We start from the raw sequence: 22,076 nt of genomic DNA on the forward strand, positions 1-22,076 counted from the left end.
TCAAAGAAGGTATCATACACCATGGATGACATTCTAGTTTTCGTATTAAAATGTTCCTTTTATAATTCTTAGATCTTGCTCTTGCTATTGTTCGTAATAATTAGTTATGTTCTACCTATATGATAAGTTTTTCTATGAACTAGACGCGATCCTTCCCTCGTTATTATTATCTATGTGCCTTGCAGTCAAAGCTTCAATCGAGAACCCCACAAAGGGATTATCTTTGGGTTGTTTTACATTACTTGTCAAAGTTTGAGTCTGTCCACCCTGAAATTTATGTTTGTTTTCTATGAGGAACGATCATCCAAAGCCTATATTCAATATCCGGTGTCTTAAGTGCGTCTGTCAGAATAGGGCTAGATTCCAACTAATTACCCTGACCCACCTGATTCACAATTTGATCCCTAAGTTCCCCATTAGAATCCACAGATGTAGTAATCATGTTTACAATATTAGTTTGTTTTGATTGAATGATACTTGGTAGGCCACAGGAAGCCTTCAAGTGTCCATAATGCCCACAATTCGTGTAGGCAACTTATAGTCCCTCATGTTCCACACGTTGTTCTACTCCATCCAATTAAAATTTCACTCTCAGTGGTTTATGTAAGTCCACCTCTAGACAAACTCGTGCAAACTTACCCCTTGAGGCTTTTGCCATATTTTCATCCACTCTTAATGGTTTGCCTACTGCAACAATGATGGTAAAAGTATGTCTTCATTATAGTATAGAGGAAATTCCAGAAAACGTATCCATACCATGGTTGTGTCTATGAGAGCTTCAGAAGGGTTAAACTCTGGTATCCACCTGCTAACAGTCTGGTAATGTCCTTGAACAAGCAATGGCCCATCATTTATCATATGGTTCATGTCTAGTTCGTTATCAAATTTCACCAGGTGGAATCCTTGTCCCAAATCCATAATCTCAAAGCCAGCAATTGGTTTCCACAATTCAACAGCTCTTCTTTCTAAAGCAATAAAACCTAGTTCTCTACCAAGCAGCTTAATTATTAAAGACTTTTCCCAAGAAGTAATTAAAGCCTTTTTAAGTTCTGGATCAATGGTGACTCGAGGTTTGAGGGTGTCATTGTTCGCAAGCTCAATTTGCACCTTATCGTGATGATCTCTTGGCGTAGACGGCAAACCTCTTTCAAACGCAATATCGCGCCATGACTTCCATGGAACAAAATATTAACCTAAGCTTAAATGAAATATATAATAATAATAATAATAATAATAAAATCTATTTTTCTTTATTTTACTATATTGAGTGTATATGTGATTTAAATATATTTAACTATTCAAAACTGATCTCTTTTAAAAAAATATTCAAAATTGACACATTTTCAATTCATTCATGATTATGTTTTCTTAATATAAAATTCTATTAAATATTAATAGTTTGATAAAAAAAATTAATATAAAACCCCTCAAAAGTTTAAAACTGGCCTTAGCATAACTAATACTCCTAAAAATGTATTGCAATTTATAATTAAGAAATATATTACAAAGACTAGAAATATGTGTAAATATATTTTTGTTGATTTCTATAACAAGAATTGTCTATTTAGAAGGGATCGAAATTTAGCAATTTAAAATGAAAAGAACACATAGGTAATATAAAATCGTTTTTTACAATAATAATAAAATTGTCTTCTTCACTAAATTTAAACTCAAACTTGCTCCATTAATCGTTTTTTTCTGGCTTAATGTTTGAGATGAAGTATATAAAATACTCTATATTGTCATAATTTCATTGGCTTAATATATCATTTGCCCTTCAAATTGTTTAAAAAGTTTAATTGTCCCTTTAAACTTTTAAAGTGTATCAATAGCTCCCTTAATATGCTTAAATTGTCTCGATAACCCTTTCAACTTACTTAAAATGTAATTAATTAACCATTTGTTTATAAAAAAAAACAAGTAAACTGCATGTGTAAAGTGTGTCTCATGCACCTTAAAATATTATTATATAATTTATCTAATAGATTAAAATATATTAAAAAGGAAGTTATTACTTACTCAACTCCAAAAATTTCCTTCTTTGATGTTAGAACCTCACATTCCGATTTTTATCGTTTTAGTTTTCTAAAGTGCATGCAATATAATTTCTGTATGCAACTTACTTTTTTGCCACAAAGTGATCATTTGACTGTATTTTAAACAAGTTGAAGAGACTATCGAGACACTTTAAAATTTCAGGACGGACAATATATTAAAGGTACGTTTGGTAAGACGTAATGGACTTCGTAATGGAATGTCCATTACATCAAAAGCTCATTACTATGTTTGGATGCAATTTTTTAATTTTATTGGAATGTAATGAGAAAACCATAGGTTACATTTTGTTCAATAAAGCTTGTAATCTCTTACATAGAAAAATGAGTTGAATTCTCATTACATCCAAAACATGTAATCCTAATTGTTACTCTTAAAGCTTCTTTAACCTCTCATTTATCAAATCTCACACCTCAATCTAACATCTTATTATTCTCAAAAACGCAAAAATTAGAAAAACATGAAAATTTAAAAACGAGAAAAAAGTAATTTTTTATATATATATATACACTAATTAAATTAATTTCAGCTAATCCAATTTTGTATTTGATTTTGATTCAAATTTTTTTTTGGCATTTTTTGTATTTTCCGTGTTTTTCGTTTTTCGCTTAATCTCATTTTTCATACTATGTTTTTCGTTAATTTTAATTATGCAAATAAAATTTTATGATTATATTTATTTAGACAAACATAAATATTATAATGGTAGTTACATTTCTTCCTTTTCTATTTATTTAACAATCAAACATGGTAATGGAATCATTTTATATTACAAGTTTGATTACATTACATTGCATTACGGCATACCAAACCGACTCTCAATCATTTTATTGCTAACATCATCATAGTTGATGGGCTACAAATAGGGTCTCCACTCCTTGAAAGTTTCTCTAGAATTCACAAAATGGACACCATTTCTAGCTCAGCTTCGCTCACATCGCCGCGGATCCGGTGCTTCGATCCTACCAACGGTTATCATACAACCGATAATCACAGGCCTTACTTTAGAACCTTCTCTTCAACCTCTTCATCTTCTTCTCCCAGTCCCAGAGATACGAGCACGCCAAATTCTACGAAATTCGACCCCAAAATCGTCGCCGGCGACTCTGGCTACGTTCTTGAAGATGTTCCTCACTTGACTGATTATATCTCCGATCTCCCTGTACTTTTTCTATTTTACCTTTTTTTCATTTTACTTTGCTATAAGCCTGAAATTTACCACATAGTCATCAGAGAAAAACAGTCCAATGTTAAGTCAAATATTTCAAGCCAAGATGACGTGGTCTGAAATATTAGACTTAATATTGCATTAGATTAATTATTATTGTTTCAAAGCTCAAATTCAATTTTTCTTGATAAAATCACTCAACTTTGAATTTTGTAAAGGACATAGAAATGATGCCATGACTGACAAATCAACGTAATTCAATTGAGATCCCTTATCAAAACGACACGTGGTAGCTATCACGTGTAAGTTTTTTTTATGGAAAAAATAAAATTTAATTTTTTTATAAAAGTAATCAACACATAGCTGCCACATGTTACTTCGATGGGAGATCTTAGTTGAGTGACATGTCAATTATGGTATTATTTTGATCTATTTTAACTATTTTAACTACTAAAATTGGCAAAGTAATGTAATTGAGACAAATTTTATTGAGATAAATAGGTTTAGGACCAATGGTACATTTAACCCTATTTTTGTCCTTTATTCCTTAAAAAGCATTTTTGGCCCTTTGACTTGTTAATATTTTTATTTTTAGCCCATAACTTTAATTTAATGATTTTTAACTCTTAATTTTCTTTTGATAAGGTTTACCCTTTAATAGATAAAATTAGTATACTTCAATTACGCACCATGAATTCTAAATGCAATTTGAAAAAAAAAAAAAAGTTTCCTTTTAATATCAAGTTTGATAAGATTAAATCTCATAAAAAAAAAAAAAAAAAGAGCCAATTAGTGAATTAAAAAATATCGTTTTGCAAAGTTAAAACGTTAAAAGATTTGGAAGTTGATTAGTTCATTGCTTCTTCTTTTTTTTTTCCTTTTCCAGCACATGAGAAGAAAATATATTTTTATTTTTATTCTTATTTCATTAATTTTAATTTATCTTTTTTACGGATTCAGACATATCCCAATCCCTTGCAAGACAATCCTGCATATTCAGTTGTAAAGTAAGTTGAATATTTTTGTTTTTTAGTTAAAAATGATGAGAGACATGACATCAGTTTATTCATATCTGATATCATGAAAAACTACTATGTTTTAAATCAGGCAGTATTTCGTGAATGCAGATGATACTGTTGCTCAGAAGGTAATTTATTTTATTAACTTATTTTCTGATTTTGATTATAGTTAACCAAAGTACCCACTAATTCTGATTAATCAACGCAGATTGTTGTACAGAAGGAGAGTCCAAGAGGATTACATTTTAGACGTGCTGGTCCCCGTCAAAAGGTTGGAACGATTATCCTTAATTAATTTCGTGATTACTATTTATTTAATACCGTTGACCTGTTACTAAGAAACAGTGTTGATCTCCGGACTCCGAGGAAAAAAAAATTAGAATAACCGAAATTTCCATCATAAAATATATAATTTCCATCTGTAATGTTGCTTATTCAGAATTTGTAACGGATATGACATCAATGATGGAATCGGAGACGGAAATATCCAACACCGATACTTAGTCCCAAAAGAATCTGCAATTTTTAAGATATTTTTTACCCTCTAAATATTTGTTTCTGACTCCGCCATTGGTTAAATAGGTATATTTCAAATCCGACGAAGTGCACGCATGTATTGTGACATGTGGTGGTTTATGCCCTGGTTTAAACACAGTGATTAGGGAGTTAGTATGTGGATTACATTACATGTATGGTGTCAACAAGATTCTTGGGATAGAGGTAATTCATAAACCACACTAATTTATTGTTTCTAATCAATTAGTTCCTATTAGATTCAGGTAAATTTGACAGTTGCTTTTAAAATACAGGGAGGATACAAAGGTTTTTATGCTAGGAATACAATTGCTTTGTCGCCAAAGGCGGTAAATGATATTCATAAACGAGGTGGCACCATTCTCGGGACCTCTAGAGGAGGCTATGATACCTCCAAGATCGTCGATAGCATCCAGGATCGCGGTATAAATCAGGTAAATGCATTCTTCAGCTCCTTGTCTTCAGCTTTCCGGTTTTGAGTACAGGTGAAGTATTTTTAAATACGTTTCAGGTTTATATCATTGGAGGTGATGGAACTCAAAGGGGGGCTTCTGTGATTTTTGAGGTGAATTTTAATTAGTCTGCAGGCAAATGAAGTATATTCGTGTGTATTGACTGTTCTTAGTATTTTTGATCAAGCAGGAAATTAGAAGACGAGGGCTCAAAGTTGCTGTGGTTGGGATTCCAAAGACTATTGACAATGACATTCCGGTAATTTTCTTGATCGTTACAACTTGTTGGCTACAGCTCTGATTCAGCTTCTGATGCAACATTGTAATGAAGATTGATGAATTCATTGTGCACGTTTTGGTTCAGGTTATAGACAAATCTTTTGGTTTTGATTCTGCTGTCGAGGAAGCTCAGCGAGCTATCAACGCTGCTCATGTTGAAGCGGAAAGCTTTGAGAATGGTGTTGGAGTCGTCAAGTTAATGGGGCGATATAGTGGTAAGCTCCGAATTGATGTACTATAATACTTACAAGTGTTATTAAAAAAGTAAGATTATCTGCAAGATTTGCTGGTAAGCTGTCTGATCTTATACATGAATATTCTGGACCTGCATCTTAAGCTTTTAAATGATGTTAAAGAGAAGGTAACTACGTCTCCAAAATAGCCAGTCTATATTAAGGAATCGACGACCAGATGCCCTTTTATATACTTGAAGATACGAATCTAAAAGAAGTTTATGATGCAGGATTCATAGCAATGTATGCTACTCTGGCTAGCCGGGATGTGGACTGCTGCCTGATTCCAGAATCGCCCTTTTACCTTGAAGGCCATGGCGGACTGTTTGAATACATAAGAAGAAGACTAAAAGAACATGGACATATGGTGCTTGTAATTGCTGAAGGTGCAGGACAAGAACTTCTTTCTGAAAGTCTGCGCGCCACCAATCAGCAGGATGCTTCAGGAAACAAGCTACTCCAAGATGTTGGTCTGTGGATATCCCAAGAGATTAAGGTCTGATCTACATCCACATTTGCAGGATCACTTATATTGCAGCTTTTCATGTTTCATCGGCATTAGAGTGAGCAAATTTCTAAAAGTTGTTGTTCGATTTTTGCAGGATCACTTTTCAAAACACGAAAAGATGAATATTACTCTCAAATACATTGGTAATCAATCAGCTGAAACTTTTTACTTTCCATCCTATACGCTGTACTGTACATGTTTAACCAGAACAGCGATTATGTATCGATGCAGATCCGACTTACATGATCCGTGCAATTCCAAGCAACGCGTCTGATAACGTTTACTGCACTCTGCTAGCTCACAGCGCCATTCATGGTGCAATGGCAGGATATACAGGGTTCACAGTTGCACCTGTTAATGGAAGACATGCTTATATACCATTTTATGTAAGTCCTTCTCATTGGTTTTAAAGCTGCAAACAAGATAGGCGGGGATTATCATATCCTAAACTAATAGATCTTCATGAGTTTGCATCTGTCCTAATTACACAATGTTCTAGGTTTTGGTCTCGTGAGTTTCTTATTTTGGTTAAACTGTGATCATGCAGAGGATTACGGAGAGACCGAATAAGGTTGTGATAACTGATAGGATGTGGGCGAGGCTTCTATCTTCTACACATCAACCAAGCTTTCTGGAACCTAAACATGTAATGGAAGAAGAATTAGATGAAGAACCACACAGCTTGCTACTAAATGGGGAGATTGATAAGCTAACACTAAAAGCTGAGTAGAAGCACCACAAAACTACGTGCCAACTTGAGAAAATCAACATCTAATGAGTTTCAAGTCGCTTAGACGAAAAAGATCGATATTATAATACAACATATATTTACCTTTACATACATCAAAGTTTATCTTGAGAGCACAATGCAAAATCATTTATCAAAGTTTTTGCTAAGACCTTCAAAATTTCTCGCATGCTGGACTAATGATATACAAAATGATACATATACCAAGTGCGCGGTAGTGTCCTCTTCTTTTCTCCAACTGTCCGATGTGCAAATAGAGATTTCCTCCTTCATTTGCGCCCGTTGAAAACAATTTCAATCATTTCTCTCAAATTTACACAGCCAATGATTTTTATCTCCTCTAAAGCTAGATTTGACAGATATTTTTCAGCTGACTTGGGAACAATACACATCTTATATCCAATTTTTGCCACAGTATTGATTCTCTTTTCCATTAAAGGTACCTGTAGTTCCATTGATAAAAATAGATCAAAATAAACCACTAACATTTCAAAAGAATACATGATTACATTTACAGTTAATGCTAAAAACTGTTCTTGCACTGTCAGATCATTCAAGTAACTCCAGTAAGAAAGCAAACCAACTAAAAGAAGCACGATTCTCATTAACTGACTCGAGCTTTTCAGATAAACTTGGTCAGGCCTACTGATTAGGCCCCTTCAAGACCAACAAGAGATGTATGTATATCTTTAAGTTCTCTGTGTCATGTCAATGGCAAAAATTATACTTCGTATATAATTTCCGAACTATAGTTTATAATAATGTAATTTTAGATATTAAATTTTAGGGTAAATAATTTATTAGTCCCCTACTTTTTACCTAACACACTGTTTAGTCCCCCTATTTTGGAAAACACATTATAAGATCCCTAACTTTTGTCAATATTAACCATTTGATCCTTTTGTCTAGTTTTTTTAGATTTGTAATCGTTATATTTTAGCATAAACAGATATATATAAACTAACAGAGTAACATGGTCAACTTGTACAGTACTGTGGTTGTCCTAAAAGCTAAGATATGTTGAGTTAAAAATCTAAAAAAATAGATAAAAGGACCACAAGGTTAATATTGGCAAAAGATAGGGACCTTAAAATGTGTTTTTCAAAATAGGGGGACTAAACAGTGTGTTAGGTAAAAACTGGGGGACTAATAAATTATTTACCCTGAATTTTAAGTGTAATCCATCAAACTATTATCTGTTGGAACACAACAAAAAGTTTTGTTTGTTTCCCATGGAGAGGGAATCTCGTCATGGGGAATAGGGGAAAATGGCTGATTTCCCGGAGAAAAGGGATATCATTCTTATTCCAGGCCTAGTTTATTACAACCAAGCAGTTTCAGTTCTTGCCTTGATTTTAGGTAAATTAAATAACAGTTAGAGAGGGGGGGAGAAAAAAAAAATCAATGTCATGTGTATTTTATTTAAAGTGAAGAAATGGCATCAAATGCTAAATATATAAATAATATAAAGAAGCATGCTTTTATCCTTGAAAGTGTTTACGAGAGTTAAATATCAAAACAAGGTATTATATACTTACAGTACGAAGCTCGCCACCAAGGCCAATTTCTCCGATGAAAGCAACATCTTTGGGAATGGGAATCTCCAAGAAACTGAGATGTCAAGGAAACATGGAAATATCAATTCCAACTAATCCTTGCAGTAAACGTATGAGAACTTAAAGTTTTCAGGATGGTAAAAGAAAATCTCGGAATCGTAAGACTGTGTAAGGGTCCTTACATTTGCATAAGTGCAGTTAATGTGTACCAAAAATACGTACACGAACTCATGAATTATTTTGCATTTAGCTCGTTAATTAACCTAAGTGGTAGCCTTTTCCGAATATGGAGCAAGACACTATGTAACTCCTAACATAATTTACAATGGTAAATATAATTGATAACCTAAGAAAAAACTGCCTAAGGGTTCATAAACAATAAAGTTTCGATACTTGAATGAACTTTAGTATCCTTTTTGGTTATGTTTCAACTCAAAATATACTGGAGAGCAGTCGTCCAGAAGGCAAGAAGAGCAGGAAAGAAACTGGATATGAAAACGCTTACCTACTGCAAATTGCAGCTGCTATTGCCACATCCCCTGCTGTCTCTGTTAGTGTCACCCCACTAACCACATTTAAAAAGATAGCCTGATGCCCAGAAACAAAAGAAGCATATTATCACAGTAAACAACTTCCACAATAACCATTTTAAACTAAATTAGTTCACAGGGCTATTCTGTTGCATACGACAATTTCAAGACCAACGACCAGAAAAGCATTGACCTTATATGCATTTTTCCAATCATTTTTGTCACTGTACGATTTGTCACTGTAAATTTTGGTTGTACCATGGCTCACCTGAGATAGATTGTGGGCCATATACGACTAGGAGCCCATGTGCTCAATTAACAAAAAAATAGTTTTCAAGTTTTTGGCATGTTAAGCTGGAAAACTTAAAAATCTTTTTGTTCTGCGTCCAAAATAGTGTAATCGTCATTTTTAGCTTTGCGAAAAATTAGTCTCTGTACATATCAGTATCTACTAACCACTTAAACAAGTGATGCTTATATTTTCTCTGGAGCAGAAATAGATACTTACTGTCAGCATTGCAAACTGAGCTTGCCTAGGCTTCCAGTCAAAATCGTTCTCTTTGTTAAAATTTGAAACTAAAATTTTAAGAATCAAGCAGATTTTAAATTCACACAAATGTTTTCTTGCCCCAGTCTGCAGTACTACTAGATTAATGATCCAAACACACACAAAAAGTAAAAAAAATAAAAAAATTCTACCATGCTTGAAAAAGAAAAAAGAAAAACAAGATTTTGTTCATAAGGGAAAAAATAGAGTACTAGACTTTGCAGAGGGATTTAGTCATAACTTCTTGATGTTCAAACCACGTGTACAGTATAAAATTTAAAATGAAGGTAAAGTTCAAGTATTTATTCACATTGTTCACTTCCCTAGCAGATATCCCACTCAACATCTTTAACAGTCTTCAATCTGAGCAGCATAAACTTGAAAAGGAAATAAAAGAAAAATGCACTAGACAACAGCTAGTACACATTCAACATATTGCATTTCCAAAAAGCTTGATCGAAATTGAACATGGAAAAGACAAGTAAACGCTACGGAAACATAAACTGAAAACCAGAGCAAAGAGAAGTACTTTAGTCAAATTCATAGAATGTAGATAGTAACTTACATTTTCCTGAAGCATTAGACCAGCTTGCTTTTTTACAACCTATTATTTAAGACATGAAATTGTCAATTCCAAATCAGAAAATATGCTACAGTTAAGGAATTAATTATTTATCATCCAATCCTTTAGCCCCTAAAGCTAGAATGTGAACCATAACAAACATAAGTGAGATCAGAAACAATTGTTGGGCTAATACTATCTTTGATTCATAATAAATGGGGGAGTCATGAAAGCATATTTTGTCTGTTGCTCCTAAGCAAAAAGATTACGCTTATCAATGCACACATATTTGCCTGAGTGCAAGTGATACACAAGAGAACTTGCTAAAATTCCCTTATTTAATTTAAATTCACCCGCTTAGACTTGTCTTTTATTTTCCAATATTATTCAAACTCTGCAACAGGGAAACCTTGTCACATAGTAGTGGGAGCTTGATATTCGAACAATTATAGATTCGTAGGTACAATTAGCTAATTTTATGTGTATACACAACTCAAAATATCTGATCAAAATGATAAATCCTTAGCCTCTTAAGTACATATTAAAAAAGACCTTGTGTCTTGAAATCATTATTTAGCTTTCTAGGGAAAGGAAAAGAGAACAGAAAACAGCTGTAAAGATACAAGTGGATTAGATACAGTGCTTTAGATGAGATGCAACATTTAATATAATGCATGGTAATAAGTATTATTTCATAGTTAAACTGATAAGGACTGTGAAATGCATATAAAAAAGTATTTAACATAAATTACAAATTGTGTCAAAGAAAATAAACATAAATTACAAATGAATCCTTCAGAAAGCTTAATGTTGAAAATCTTGAATGGTTTTGGCATTTAACCAATAGTTTATTTATCAATCATGCTTAAATCAAGTTAGAAAGGATAATTTGATTGATTACTGAACAGTTAAATTTTATATGCAGAAATACCACTCACTTTCTAAATTTGAAGAATTTCTCAACCTAGGGATAAAGACAACAAATATCGCCACTTTAAAATATAAAAAGTCCACCTGTGCACAGATATAAGGAAGATATCTCCGTAAACTACTCAATTTGCCATCACAATCAAGAATTTTTAGTCTAACAAGAAGTGTAAATAACACCACAGCAGCAATGGCACAACATGCAACAAAATCTTATCATAACTTCAGGGCACTTACTGAAATAATCATGTCAGCTCTGCTTGTCTGGATCCCATTAACTTGCCTTGAAACTGATGAACCAGTTGTACATAGCGCCTATAAAAAAGTCAGCAAGCAAAATGGATGACTCAGAGGTCATAGTTCATCAACACAACACAAATGATTGACAAAAAGAAGTAAGAAGAACTATCATGTGAAGAATATTCACATACCTGAATTTCAATGAGGAAACTTCGAGATCCATCCATTATAACTGCAATGGCTAGTCCAACTAAAATCTCTGAATCTGCATACTGTTCACTTAAAAATATCTCACTTGGATTTGCAACAGCTTGCAGGCCAGATTGGGACATTTCAAATACTCCAAGCTGAAGGCAAGAACATTCTATTATCAAAAGAACCCAAAAGAAACATTTATGTGAATAAGCACATTCATCAAGGATTAAGCAAACTGCAGCCAAATAATAATAATCAACCATCCTCTCCAACGTTTTAGGAAGACTTTTCAAAAAGATTTAGTAACATGCAAACTATAGTCCAGGTTCGGAAAAAAAGGGAAACATTATACATAAAAAATAACTGCTTGGACATAGTTGGAGCAAAATAAACTCAACCTAAACTGCGAAATACACATAAACTAAAAGTTAAAAAAAAAAACTTGCATCAATTTGGACAATAATCAAAAGGGGTTAACCCCTTACTTAGAAATGATCCAAGCGAGTTTCATGTTGGGATTACATACATTAATATAGAAGCAGACATGAACTTACATTCATTTATAGATTCCCATGCAAAAAGCATCTAATTACTGGAATGAACTAAAAGGCTACACTACAATGCCCAGGTGTTTAGCGAGATTAGAACTACATTGTAAAGGAAGCTATCAACAAGCTGCTACACTGATCGGCAAAATGCCCAATCCCAAATTGACTGGCTATAGATTAGAAAGAAAGACAAACTGCATGAACAACAGTGTCCACACCTCATCAGTGGATCCAAAGCGATTCTTCACTGGTCGAAGTAAGCGATGAGTTGAGTGCTTCTCTCCCTGGTATGAAATAACATAACTAGGGTCAGCAAACTTCACTATCCAACAGGCAACAACAAACTAAGTTTAATTGCTAATGTTAAAAGGCCGCATCTACAAAGAGTTGGACTCCATTAACTAGATGATATATGTGCAAGCAAATTGCAGGCAATAAAAGACTATGTGCCAAATGGAAAATATTTTTATAAGTAGCCTACATCATAACAAAGGTATCCTCACAACTATCAAGAAAGAAAATGTATAACGGGTACCAACTTCTAAATATAAAACAACATCAACAATGTGCTCCAAGACCCGAGGCCCTGCTATATCTCCAGATTTGTTCACATGTCCACTCTGCAAATCATAAAAAAAGAAGAAAGATGATACGATATAAGAGACGAATTAATTTTAGCAAGTTAAAGCATTTTTTATAGCAGTCAACAATCATAAGAGACCACAATACAGACAAAAAGTTCGAGGTCAGATACCAAACTAGAAAAAAGGTAATGACTATAGGTACATTATCTGAGAGCTGAAAATGTGAATCCACAGAGTTCAAAAGAACTGAACAAACTACACAAAAGAAACACATCCACTAAAAAAAAGAGCAAATGCAAATTCAAAATTTAAATATCAACTCTCTGGAATGTGAAAGAAGAGAGTCCTGAAGACATTGTTGTCAAAGATTAAGAGGGAGCAGGGATTTAAATCATGGTCAGTGGACAAAGTTGTGATATGACCATTACAAGGTATTATAATGATTAGAAAAAGCATTACTTGACTCATTGAAAATTTGCATGCCAGAAAGGTTCTGATGGCTACAACAGACAGCTTCACCAATGATTCTCAAATACTAGTCAAGATAGACTAGCAAAATAGCTATATATAATGGTCATTTATTTGAAAGCTCAGTAGAGTGATCATGTCTTGCGAGTAATGAATGAATCACTTTCTTCCTTTGTACCTTAATGAACATATCAAACTCAAAAGAACAGAAAAACCAAATGCACATTATATGCATCAAACAATTAACGCTCACCAAAAGAACTGGTATGTTTGTTTTCTTTGCATAACGCAGCAAAACTGATGTACATTCCTTAACCTGTCAAGGATGCACACAATATCAAAAATCAGAATTGCTAACTTGAACTTGCTGCATAGCATGTCCATTTGCCACAGAAAATATAAGATGCAAAAAGTAAAATGAGAGAGAGAGAGACCACTATGCAATGCTACTGACACATAGTAATATACAAATACTCTTATGAACTACTTTTAAATTGCTCCTCTTATACTTGCAACCAGAAGAACATTACATCATGTAAAAGGGGTAAATTTCATCAACGGTGTACGACCTTTACTCCATTTCACACTTTGGTGTACAACCTTCATTTTGTCACACTAAAGTGTACGACTTTATAGATGACCTCCCACTATAGTGTATAGCAGGTAAAAATGACCGGTCAACGCCTGGTCAACGCGCCACCTCAGCTCCCCACATGTACAATGACTAAAATACCCTTAGCTCTAAAAAAATAAAAAAATAAAAACACTCTCCTTCTTCTTAGTTCACCTCTCTCTCTCTCCATCTTTCCCAGGACTCCTTTCTGTCTCCAACTCTTCTCTATCCAACTCAGTAGCCATTTTTACTATTATTTCCATCAGATTAGATAGATATATTTTATTTTATTTACATTTCAGATACTTCATCTCTCTCTTACTTTTCTCTCTCTTAAACCTTCTTCATCAATCCACCACCAACTCTTCAACTCTGCTGAAAACGCGAACTATCAGGAGCTCTAAACTGCAATAACAGCTTTGAATTGCTGTTCACAAGCACGAAGGTTCTTTGGCTCGATCACTGAATTTAGAAATCATTACAGTCCCTTCGACTACCGAAGCTTCTGAACAGGATAACGATTATTTAGGAGAGCCTTAGCTTCCTTATTTTCGTTCACACTGAACTAGTGTAGAAGAAGCAAGAATCTTCTTCAGACCAGTTGCAACATCAAAGTCGAATTCGCTGCTAATCCATCAATCTTAGAGTTGGGACAAAAGGATTTCAAGAAATTTACTCAAAATGTGGCGGTGCTATAGGGGCTTTAATTGGGAAAAAAAATAATGGAGGCTTTAATTGGGAAAAAAATAGTGAAGGCTTTAAATGGGTGTTCAAGAAAAAAGCAGCATTAGTGGAGCTTTGGTTTGAAAAAGAAAATTCCCAGAAATTACAGTGCTTTGGTTTTCAATTTTCTTCAATTTTTTCCATGCTTGGTCATAGTTGTGTGCTGCTTTGGTTTTCAATTTTCTACGAAAAATTTGAATTTCAGGTCTTATGTAAAGTATAAATCTGTGTTTTTGAAATTGAGATCTTAACTAGACTTGGATTTTCAAGTTTTGATAACTGAAGTTTTTGTTGAGTCATGATTTAATGATTTAACAGGTGGTTCTTTTGTTTGAGAGAGAGAGAAAGAAAGGACAGAGACTGTTCCTTAAATAAGAATATATAAAGTAATTTATCAAATTTTTTTACTTTTTGACCGGTCAAAGCTGAGGTGGCGTGTTGACTGAGCGTTGACCGGTCATTTTTACCTGCTATAGACCATAGTGGGAGGTCATTTATAAGGTGGTATACTTTAGTGTGACAAAATGAAGGTTGTACACCAAAGTGTGAAATTGAGTAAAGGTTGTACGCCATTGATGAAATTTACCCCCATGTAAAAGATACCAAGTAGGGTGGTCCATTACTTAAGTTAAAACCTGGTTGGAGTTTAAATGTAAGACTTTCTTCAAATGAGGAGTTAACTAAACCACACTACCTTTGAGAAATATTTATTCTCAGCAGTAAGTAATACTTTCTATCTAGGAAGCACCAAAACTTCTAGGAGGTTAACATATGAGTGTCGGACACTCCGGACACTCTGACACTCCGGGGACACTCGGGGACTCCAAAATAAGTGTCCCCTCTTTTTCATTTTCTTTTTTTATGGGGACACTTCGGGCACAAGGTTTCTGATTTTCTCCGATTAGTCCCTCTAGGCGTTTTATTGACTCCTAGGCGATTTGTAGCCGCCTGGCCTCCGCCTAGACCGCCTAGGTAGCGCCTAAGCGACAATTAACAAAAGCATTTTTTATTGTGAATTTATTTTTTTGGTTTATTATAATTCACTTTTAAATTGTTTCAATGATATTATTGTTGAAATGTTGATGTTTGCACATTTTTAAAGATATATGTTACAAATATACATGTTTTTCTATATTAAATAATTTTATATTATTGTTTTTAGATAATATAATACATATTTTAATTGAATTTATATAACAATTTGTTGATTAAAAAATAAAAAATACAAATCCGATTAATCCCCGAGGGCCATGTCTGCCCGACTAGCGCATAGCGTTTTTGACAACCTTGAGTAGAATATAGAGATTTCTTTTAAAATTTTACAAAAAAGAGGGGTTGACAAAAAAAAACCTAATAAATAAATAAAAAAAGAAATCAAAATCTAAAGAAAATAACATAGCAGCCGTTCATTTTTTGGTAGGTTAAATAGTTTGAACTTTGAAGTATTAAATGTTTCTTTTTTATGAATTAATGACTTATTATGGATGTTATTTATGGTTTATAATGACTTATGAATTTTATTTATGATACATTATATATATACTTGGTGTGTCCCCGCCTAACCCGTGTCTCATATTTTTTAAAATGTCGTTTGCCGCACCCGTACGAGTACCCATGTCGGTGCTTCCTAGCTTTCTATCTATGCATCATAATGAAAGAGTTGGAAGTAAAGCATGCCTTAAAGGGCAAAGAGATTTGATAAAAACATCAACTTTGCTTGAATAGGGTATTCAAAACCATTCTAACCTGAGATAATCCTCCAGCACTTCCAGTAACTCCTTGTATATAAGCTGTTTGAATTGAATCGACAATTAACGCACAAGGGGATAGAAGCTGAACTTTTGCTATAACGTCCTATAAAAAGATGAGTAAACAGTAGCTATTATTATAAACATTTCACAGAAGTTCTCATTAATTTATGATATGACTAATAGTATCAACTATCAAGTGACGGTTTAATCTGATGACACCAATGACATGATTTAGTTCAAAGTGAACTTGCAGTAACACAGAATCATTAATGCCATGGAAGGCCAAAGCTAATTAGTAGATATCAAATCGAGTAAGCATGATAAGGGAACTATCACCTCAACATCGGTGCTAGGATACAAGAAAAGTTCCTCTGCTCCAATGCATAATCGGTCAGCCCTGTTTACAATTTGGTCAACACTCTGCCAAAAGGAAAAAAAAAAAGAGAAAAATGAGATAATGGTCACAAACCGCTAATAATACTGTGGCTCCTAAAGTACAGGAGGAACTGAGGAAGGCAAAAAAAAAAAAGTTATTCGAAAATAGCACCAAATCTGTGCCTTCTAAAAACAGCACAAGAATGGCATAACAGAATTACTGAAGTTGAAGCCTTCTACACTTTATCCAAAAAGAAATGAAGTTAATCTCCATTCATTTAGGGGGAAAAAGCAGGAAAACTTTATAAGAGAAGAAATGGATAAAATTATCATGAAAATCATGAGAAATTGAAATTCCATCACTAGTTGGATAGACAAAGAAAAAAAAATGGTGTGTTTCTTCTTTTTTCTTTTTCTCATTGGCGGCTGAGGAAAGAGAAAGTGAGAGGGAAAAGAAACAACATATGGCATATGAAAACCAGAAAACAAAATAGACTAACCTCTTCCCCTGAGACATACACAACTGGAGATCGTTTATCGACATCCTTTCCTTCAACTATTAACGCAGCAATCTTCAAATTTGAAAGCCATCAGAACATAACAGCAAAAATAGGGATGAGAGGTGGAAAAAGACAATATTAGATCAGACTGAGAGGGGAAGAAAACATTCTGATAATGTGAAAAGGAATAAAATCACCAGATTTCACAAAGAGAAGAACATCAGTTCAAATTTATCACAGGCAACTTATACCTGCAATAGTAGTGTACTCTTGCCGACCCCAGGATCACCACCAACCAAAATCAGAGAACCTTATTCCAAAAGATATGAAATTAAAATAAATATAGCTTGTATAAAATAATAGGGGAACCAAAAAAAACAAAACGTGAATGCTGATTAAGAAAATGATTGTAAGGTTGTCACAATTTGGAATTTTAAGTTTCAACATTGTTTGCTTGCTGCATAGCTGGAACGTTGGATTAATTAAAATGGAAATTAAGATATTTCTGAGATCTTTAACAAGAGAGAAACCAATAACTTAGCAGGAACTAAATCATGTGATTATGATTTAAGTAGTATATTGTCTTGCTCATAACTACTTCAAGCTGACAACAGTCAGGGTTAGGAAAGCAATATCTTCATACTCCAAACGCAACAATTAATGTAAAGACAGTAACAAGTAAATCTGCTCAAACCTGGAACAATACCACCACCAAGCACCCTACAAACTTCACTTCCAAACAGCCCAGGCCTGAACATAATCACACAATATATGAGATGATAAAGAACGCCAGACCACATCCCTCTAAACAATGCAAGTCATCACTCTAATTCATCTATCTAGGAAAATAATTCAGTCATATGAGATGTCTCTAATGGGTCACGTCTTATTTGCAGATACCCAAAAGTAGTACATGCACAATTTCAGAGGCATTTCTATAGGATGCACAGAACAGAAGTTAAAGACAATAGTTTTACGTTCTTCACAAGTGGTAATATATGTACCTCACAATAATAGGTTCACTTGGAGTCAATAAAATGATTTTTTTATACCAATATAAATCTGTTCACAATAAATTATATCCAATATATCTTCCTTGAAAGAAAAAAATTTATGGTATTCTTATGTATCTTTAATGACCAAATTCAATGCGCCAGGACTTTTAGAAGCTAAAAGAAACAGATACAAAAATCACTACGAAAAGAAATAAAATAAAATGGGGCATTGGCCCAAAGAGGAACAATATACAATTAAATTTTTTTTGCCAAACAGATCCCTACCAATTATTTAAAGCAACAGTGTTCTAAAACAAAGCCTAATATGATCATTTGTTTAAGTTAAAACGTGACTTTATATTTCATCAAAAACTAGAGCAGAAAGGTTTATTAACAGTGGTGTTTATGGGTATTTTTTTAGGAGAAGGAAGGTTTGAGGCAAGGAGATCCCATGTCTCCTTTGCTCTTTGTGCTTGCAATGGATTATGTGTCAAGGATGTTTCATTCTCAGCTTTCTCCTGGGTTTCAGTATCATTGGGGTTGTAAAAGATTTGAAGCTTACCCATTTATGTTTCCCTGATGACTTGTTTTTATTCTGTAAGGGACATCTTGGGTCTATTATGGAGCTTATTAACTTGTTTAAACTCTGAGATGCTTCTGGTTTGCAAGTTAACTTCCAGAAAGATGCAATCTTTTTTAGTGGTATTTCAGAGGTGATTAAAAGTGATATCTTGGTTCATATTCCTTTTGCTGAAGGTCAATTACCTTTCATTGTGTTTGGGGTAGCCTTTAATCTCATCTAGCTGACTGAAGCTCAATGTCTCTCTTAGGTTACTAAGATCACTGATCACATTGATGATTGGTGTTCAGTTTTTCTTCTTAAATTTGTTCTGAAGCTTATTGATGATAAATGCAGAAAACTTTAATGGAAACTAGGAGTAAATTGCATTCAGGGGCTCTTGTTTCCTGGTCTGATATATGTACTGCTAAGAAGAGTGGGGTGAGGGGGTGTTTGGTATTAGAGATTTGAATTTGTGAATTTTGCAGCTACCGGAAAGCATATTTGGGATTTAATTTCTCATAAGGTTTCTCTTTGGGCTACTTGAGTTCACGCCAATAAGCTTAAGAAGTTTAGCTTTTTTGGGGTATCTAAGTATCTTAAAACCCTTTGATGCTAGTTGGAGCTGGGTTGGGATTCACAATGTCAAAAACTATTTCAAGCAGCATTTTAACTATATTCTTGGGAATGGGAAGCGGTTTAGCTCCTGAGATGATCTGTGGGTCAATGGGAATGGGCTTAGGGATCATTTCCTGGTATTACTGTTTCTGATATAGATGTTCCTCCTGATAGGAAGGTAGCTGATCTTTGGGCCTTTGGGGTTGAGACTTCCTGATCCAAGAGATGAACTTACTGTTCAAGCTTGGGCTGCAGTGTCTCTATACAATATCAGAGAAGATGTTGAGGATCGGGTTGTGTGGAAAGGAAATTCTAAAGGGGTTTATACAATCTATAGTGCTTATAATTTAAATGCTCCTAGGGGTGAGGATGTGTCTTGCTGGAGAGTTGTTTAGGGCTATAAATCATCTCCTAGGCATACCTTTATTCTTTGGTTGGCTCTTAAATATAAGTTGAACACTAAGAGTAGAATTTCTGTATGGGCAAATCTTGCAGACAGTAAATGTGCTTTTTGTGCTCAAGAGGATGAAACAATTGATCATTTGTTTTGTGTTTGTCCCCTCACTAAAGATATTTGGGATGAGATTAATTGGAGATGTAATATTCCAAAGGAGTTAGGATGGAGAAGATTGGTAAGTTGGCTGTCTAGAAGGGCAAAAGGAAAAGCTCTTCTTTCTACTATTCGTAGAGCAGCATTTTCTGCTTCTGTTTATCAGATCCGGTTGCCCAGAAATCGTGTCATTTTTATGGTGTGCAGATAAATAAGGCAGATACTGTGAGGAAAATTAGGGGTAGTGTTAAAATGAGATTGTATAGTTCTCATTCTTGCAATCTTTGCGAAAATTGGGCTTAATTGCCTTTGTTGTATGTTTGTTCTTCTGTAAGTTTTTGTAGCACAATAAAATTTTGAAATTCTAAAAAAAAAAAAAAAAAAACTAGTGCAGAACAGATCGTTCGTCTCTCAACTTTCTAAATTCAAACAAGCAAACAAACCGTGATGAACTATTCCTAATAATTAGAAAGTCTTGCTAAGATGATTATCAAACCATATTACATATATTCTAGTATTCTTAATTTTCCAAGCAACAAAATGTAACTGCATGGAGAAAGCAATTACTTACAAAGAAAACCTCCAATCCAGCTGATTCATCCTCTGGTTCACATCTATCAACCTCACTGGTTGCGTGTCACCAGCCTTGGATGGTAACCAAGCCCGCACCATGTTTTCAGAAACTTCACTCCCACCCAAATTACTACCATTCGAACCATCCCTTTCTGAAAATTGCTTCATTGACCCTGCCGTCTTACATTCTCGACAATATCCCCACCATTGCCCATCTGTATACCCACAACTGTTGCAAACATAAACAATTTTACTCTTTATCTTCTTCCTATTAATCATTATATCCTTAGGGATATCGGTCTTCTTTGTACCTCCATATCTCCTTCCACTCCAAGAATCGTCAGTGTCATTGCTATAACGAGCTAATCCCAGTTTACTTTTTTCTCTATCACCTAGATTCTCCCTTTTCAAATCACTGTAACCATTTTTCTCTATTGAATTGTTAATTTCTGTATCCAAACTGGAAAAATTTTCCTTCCGTGCACTGTCAGAAGCGCTTTCTCTATCTGAATCCCCATTTTCCTTTTCGATACCTGGCAATAGCGGCGAAACCGATTCTTGTTCATCGCTCTTCTTTAAGCTCCTCCTCGTTACAGATTTAGACGAGTCTGGAAGATAAATGCTCCAACTTGACCGAGCATTTCCGCCAATTTTACCATCCTGGGTGTCCCCAGAATCAGTCTGTGTTATGGAGGATTCCACTGCAAGACCAGACTCACCTGTGAAACGAAGGTTAGTGGAGCGAAATCTTCGTGGGTGCAGGAAGGAAACGCTAGAGGCTGCGAGTCGATGTAAGAAGAAACTATGTTTTTGGGTGCAGAATCTCATGGCTTTCATTTCTGCTATTTGCATCATTCATAGAAAGAGACTGTAAAATCCTGATTTCAAAAATGGAGACTTGAAGGGTTTAGGGTTTTAAGGGAAACCCGCCAATTTCAAACCATCTGACGAAGTTAGAATTAAGGGTCAAATTGGTCCCTACAGTTGTGGGGTCAACACCAATTTAGTCCAAATTAAAATTTAGGTTTCAATTTAGACCATGTTCTTTATCACTTAATTTCAGTAACAATAAGTTCAGTTCAGTTCAATTCAATTTAATTCAGTTCAGCATTCAATTTCAGCATACAGTTTCAACATTCAGTTTCAGTATTCAGTAATTTATCATTATTTATTATATTATCATTATTTATTATATTATAATTATATTATAATTATTTATATATAATTATTATTATTATTTATCTATAATTTATCATTATTTATTATTATTATTATTTATAGTTTATCATTATCTATAAATTAGATAAAAGTCAAGAAATTGTAGTTTATTAAAATATATATCGTTTAATAAAAAAATTAAAACTAAAGTATGCATTCATATTTAAAAATTAGGAATTGCATCCATATTATGAATTATTTCTTAAATTTACCGAATTTATCAATGTTAGGGATAAAATTGCACCATTTTAGACGTTAGAGGTAAAATTACTCCTGACCCAAAACGTTATTTTTTCACTTTAACCCTTAATTAAAATAAAAAGTTAAGAGTTTGTATTCATATGAAGATTTGTATTTAATTTCATAGGCTTTAAATTATATATAAATTTGTGTTTGTATGTAATTTGTATTTTTAATTTAAATTAGACTCATTTTTATTTAATTTTAT

General features: G+C 33.8%; 2 protein-coding genes across 2 annotated transcripts; one reads left to right on the plus strand and one right to left on the minus strand.

Moving 5' to 3' along the window:
- The first annotated feature begins 2,945 nt into the window (after positions 1 to 2,945).
- On the plus strand, positions 2,946 to 7,156 carry LOC136222485 (ATP-dependent 6-phosphofructokinase 6-like). Its single transcript, XM_066010261.1, has 13 exons — positions 2,946 to 3,217; positions 4,184 to 4,230; positions 4,331 to 4,370; positions 4,451 to 4,513; positions 4,825 to 4,962; positions 5,052 to 5,210; positions 5,288 to 5,341; positions 5,419 to 5,487; positions 5,593 to 5,722; positions 5,971 to 6,236; positions 6,343 to 6,391; positions 6,480 to 6,634; positions 6,796 to 7,156. The coding sequence occupies exons 1-13, from the start codon at positions 2,960 to 2,962 to the stop codon at positions 6,976 to 6,978; spliced, it is 1,611 nt and encodes a 536-aa protein (XP_065866333.1). The 5' UTR covers positions 2,946 to 2,959; the 3' UTR covers positions 6,979 to 7,156.
- LOC136222484 (uncharacterized) lies at positions 7,039 to 21,336 on the minus strand. Its single transcript, XM_066010260.1, has 15 exons — positions 20,409 to 21,336; positions 17,810 to 17,865; positions 17,367 to 17,425; positions 17,116 to 17,187; positions 16,577 to 16,660; positions 16,236 to 16,343; positions 13,407 to 13,469; positions 12,641 to 12,721; positions 12,320 to 12,385; positions 11,550 to 11,705; positions 11,356 to 11,433; positions 10,195 to 10,233; positions 9,058 to 9,140; positions 8,535 to 8,607; positions 7,039 to 7,439 (listed from the first exon to the last, which is right to left on the minus strand). The coding sequence occupies exons 1-15, from the start codon at positions 21,263 to 21,265 to the stop codon at positions 7,266 to 7,268; spliced, it is 2,049 nt and encodes a 682-aa protein (XP_065866332.1). The 5' UTR covers positions 21,266 to 21,336; the 3' UTR covers positions 7,039 to 7,265.
- Between the last annotated feature and the right edge of the window lie 740 nt (positions 21,337 to 22,076).

This window comes from Euphorbia lathyris, chromosome 3, assembly GCF_963576675.1.
Source record: "Euphorbia lathyris chromosome 3, ddEupLath1.1, whole genome shotgun sequence".
Taxonomy (NCBI): domain Eukaryota; kingdom Viridiplantae; phylum Streptophyta; class Magnoliopsida; order Malpighiales; family Euphorbiaceae; genus Euphorbia; species Euphorbia lathyris.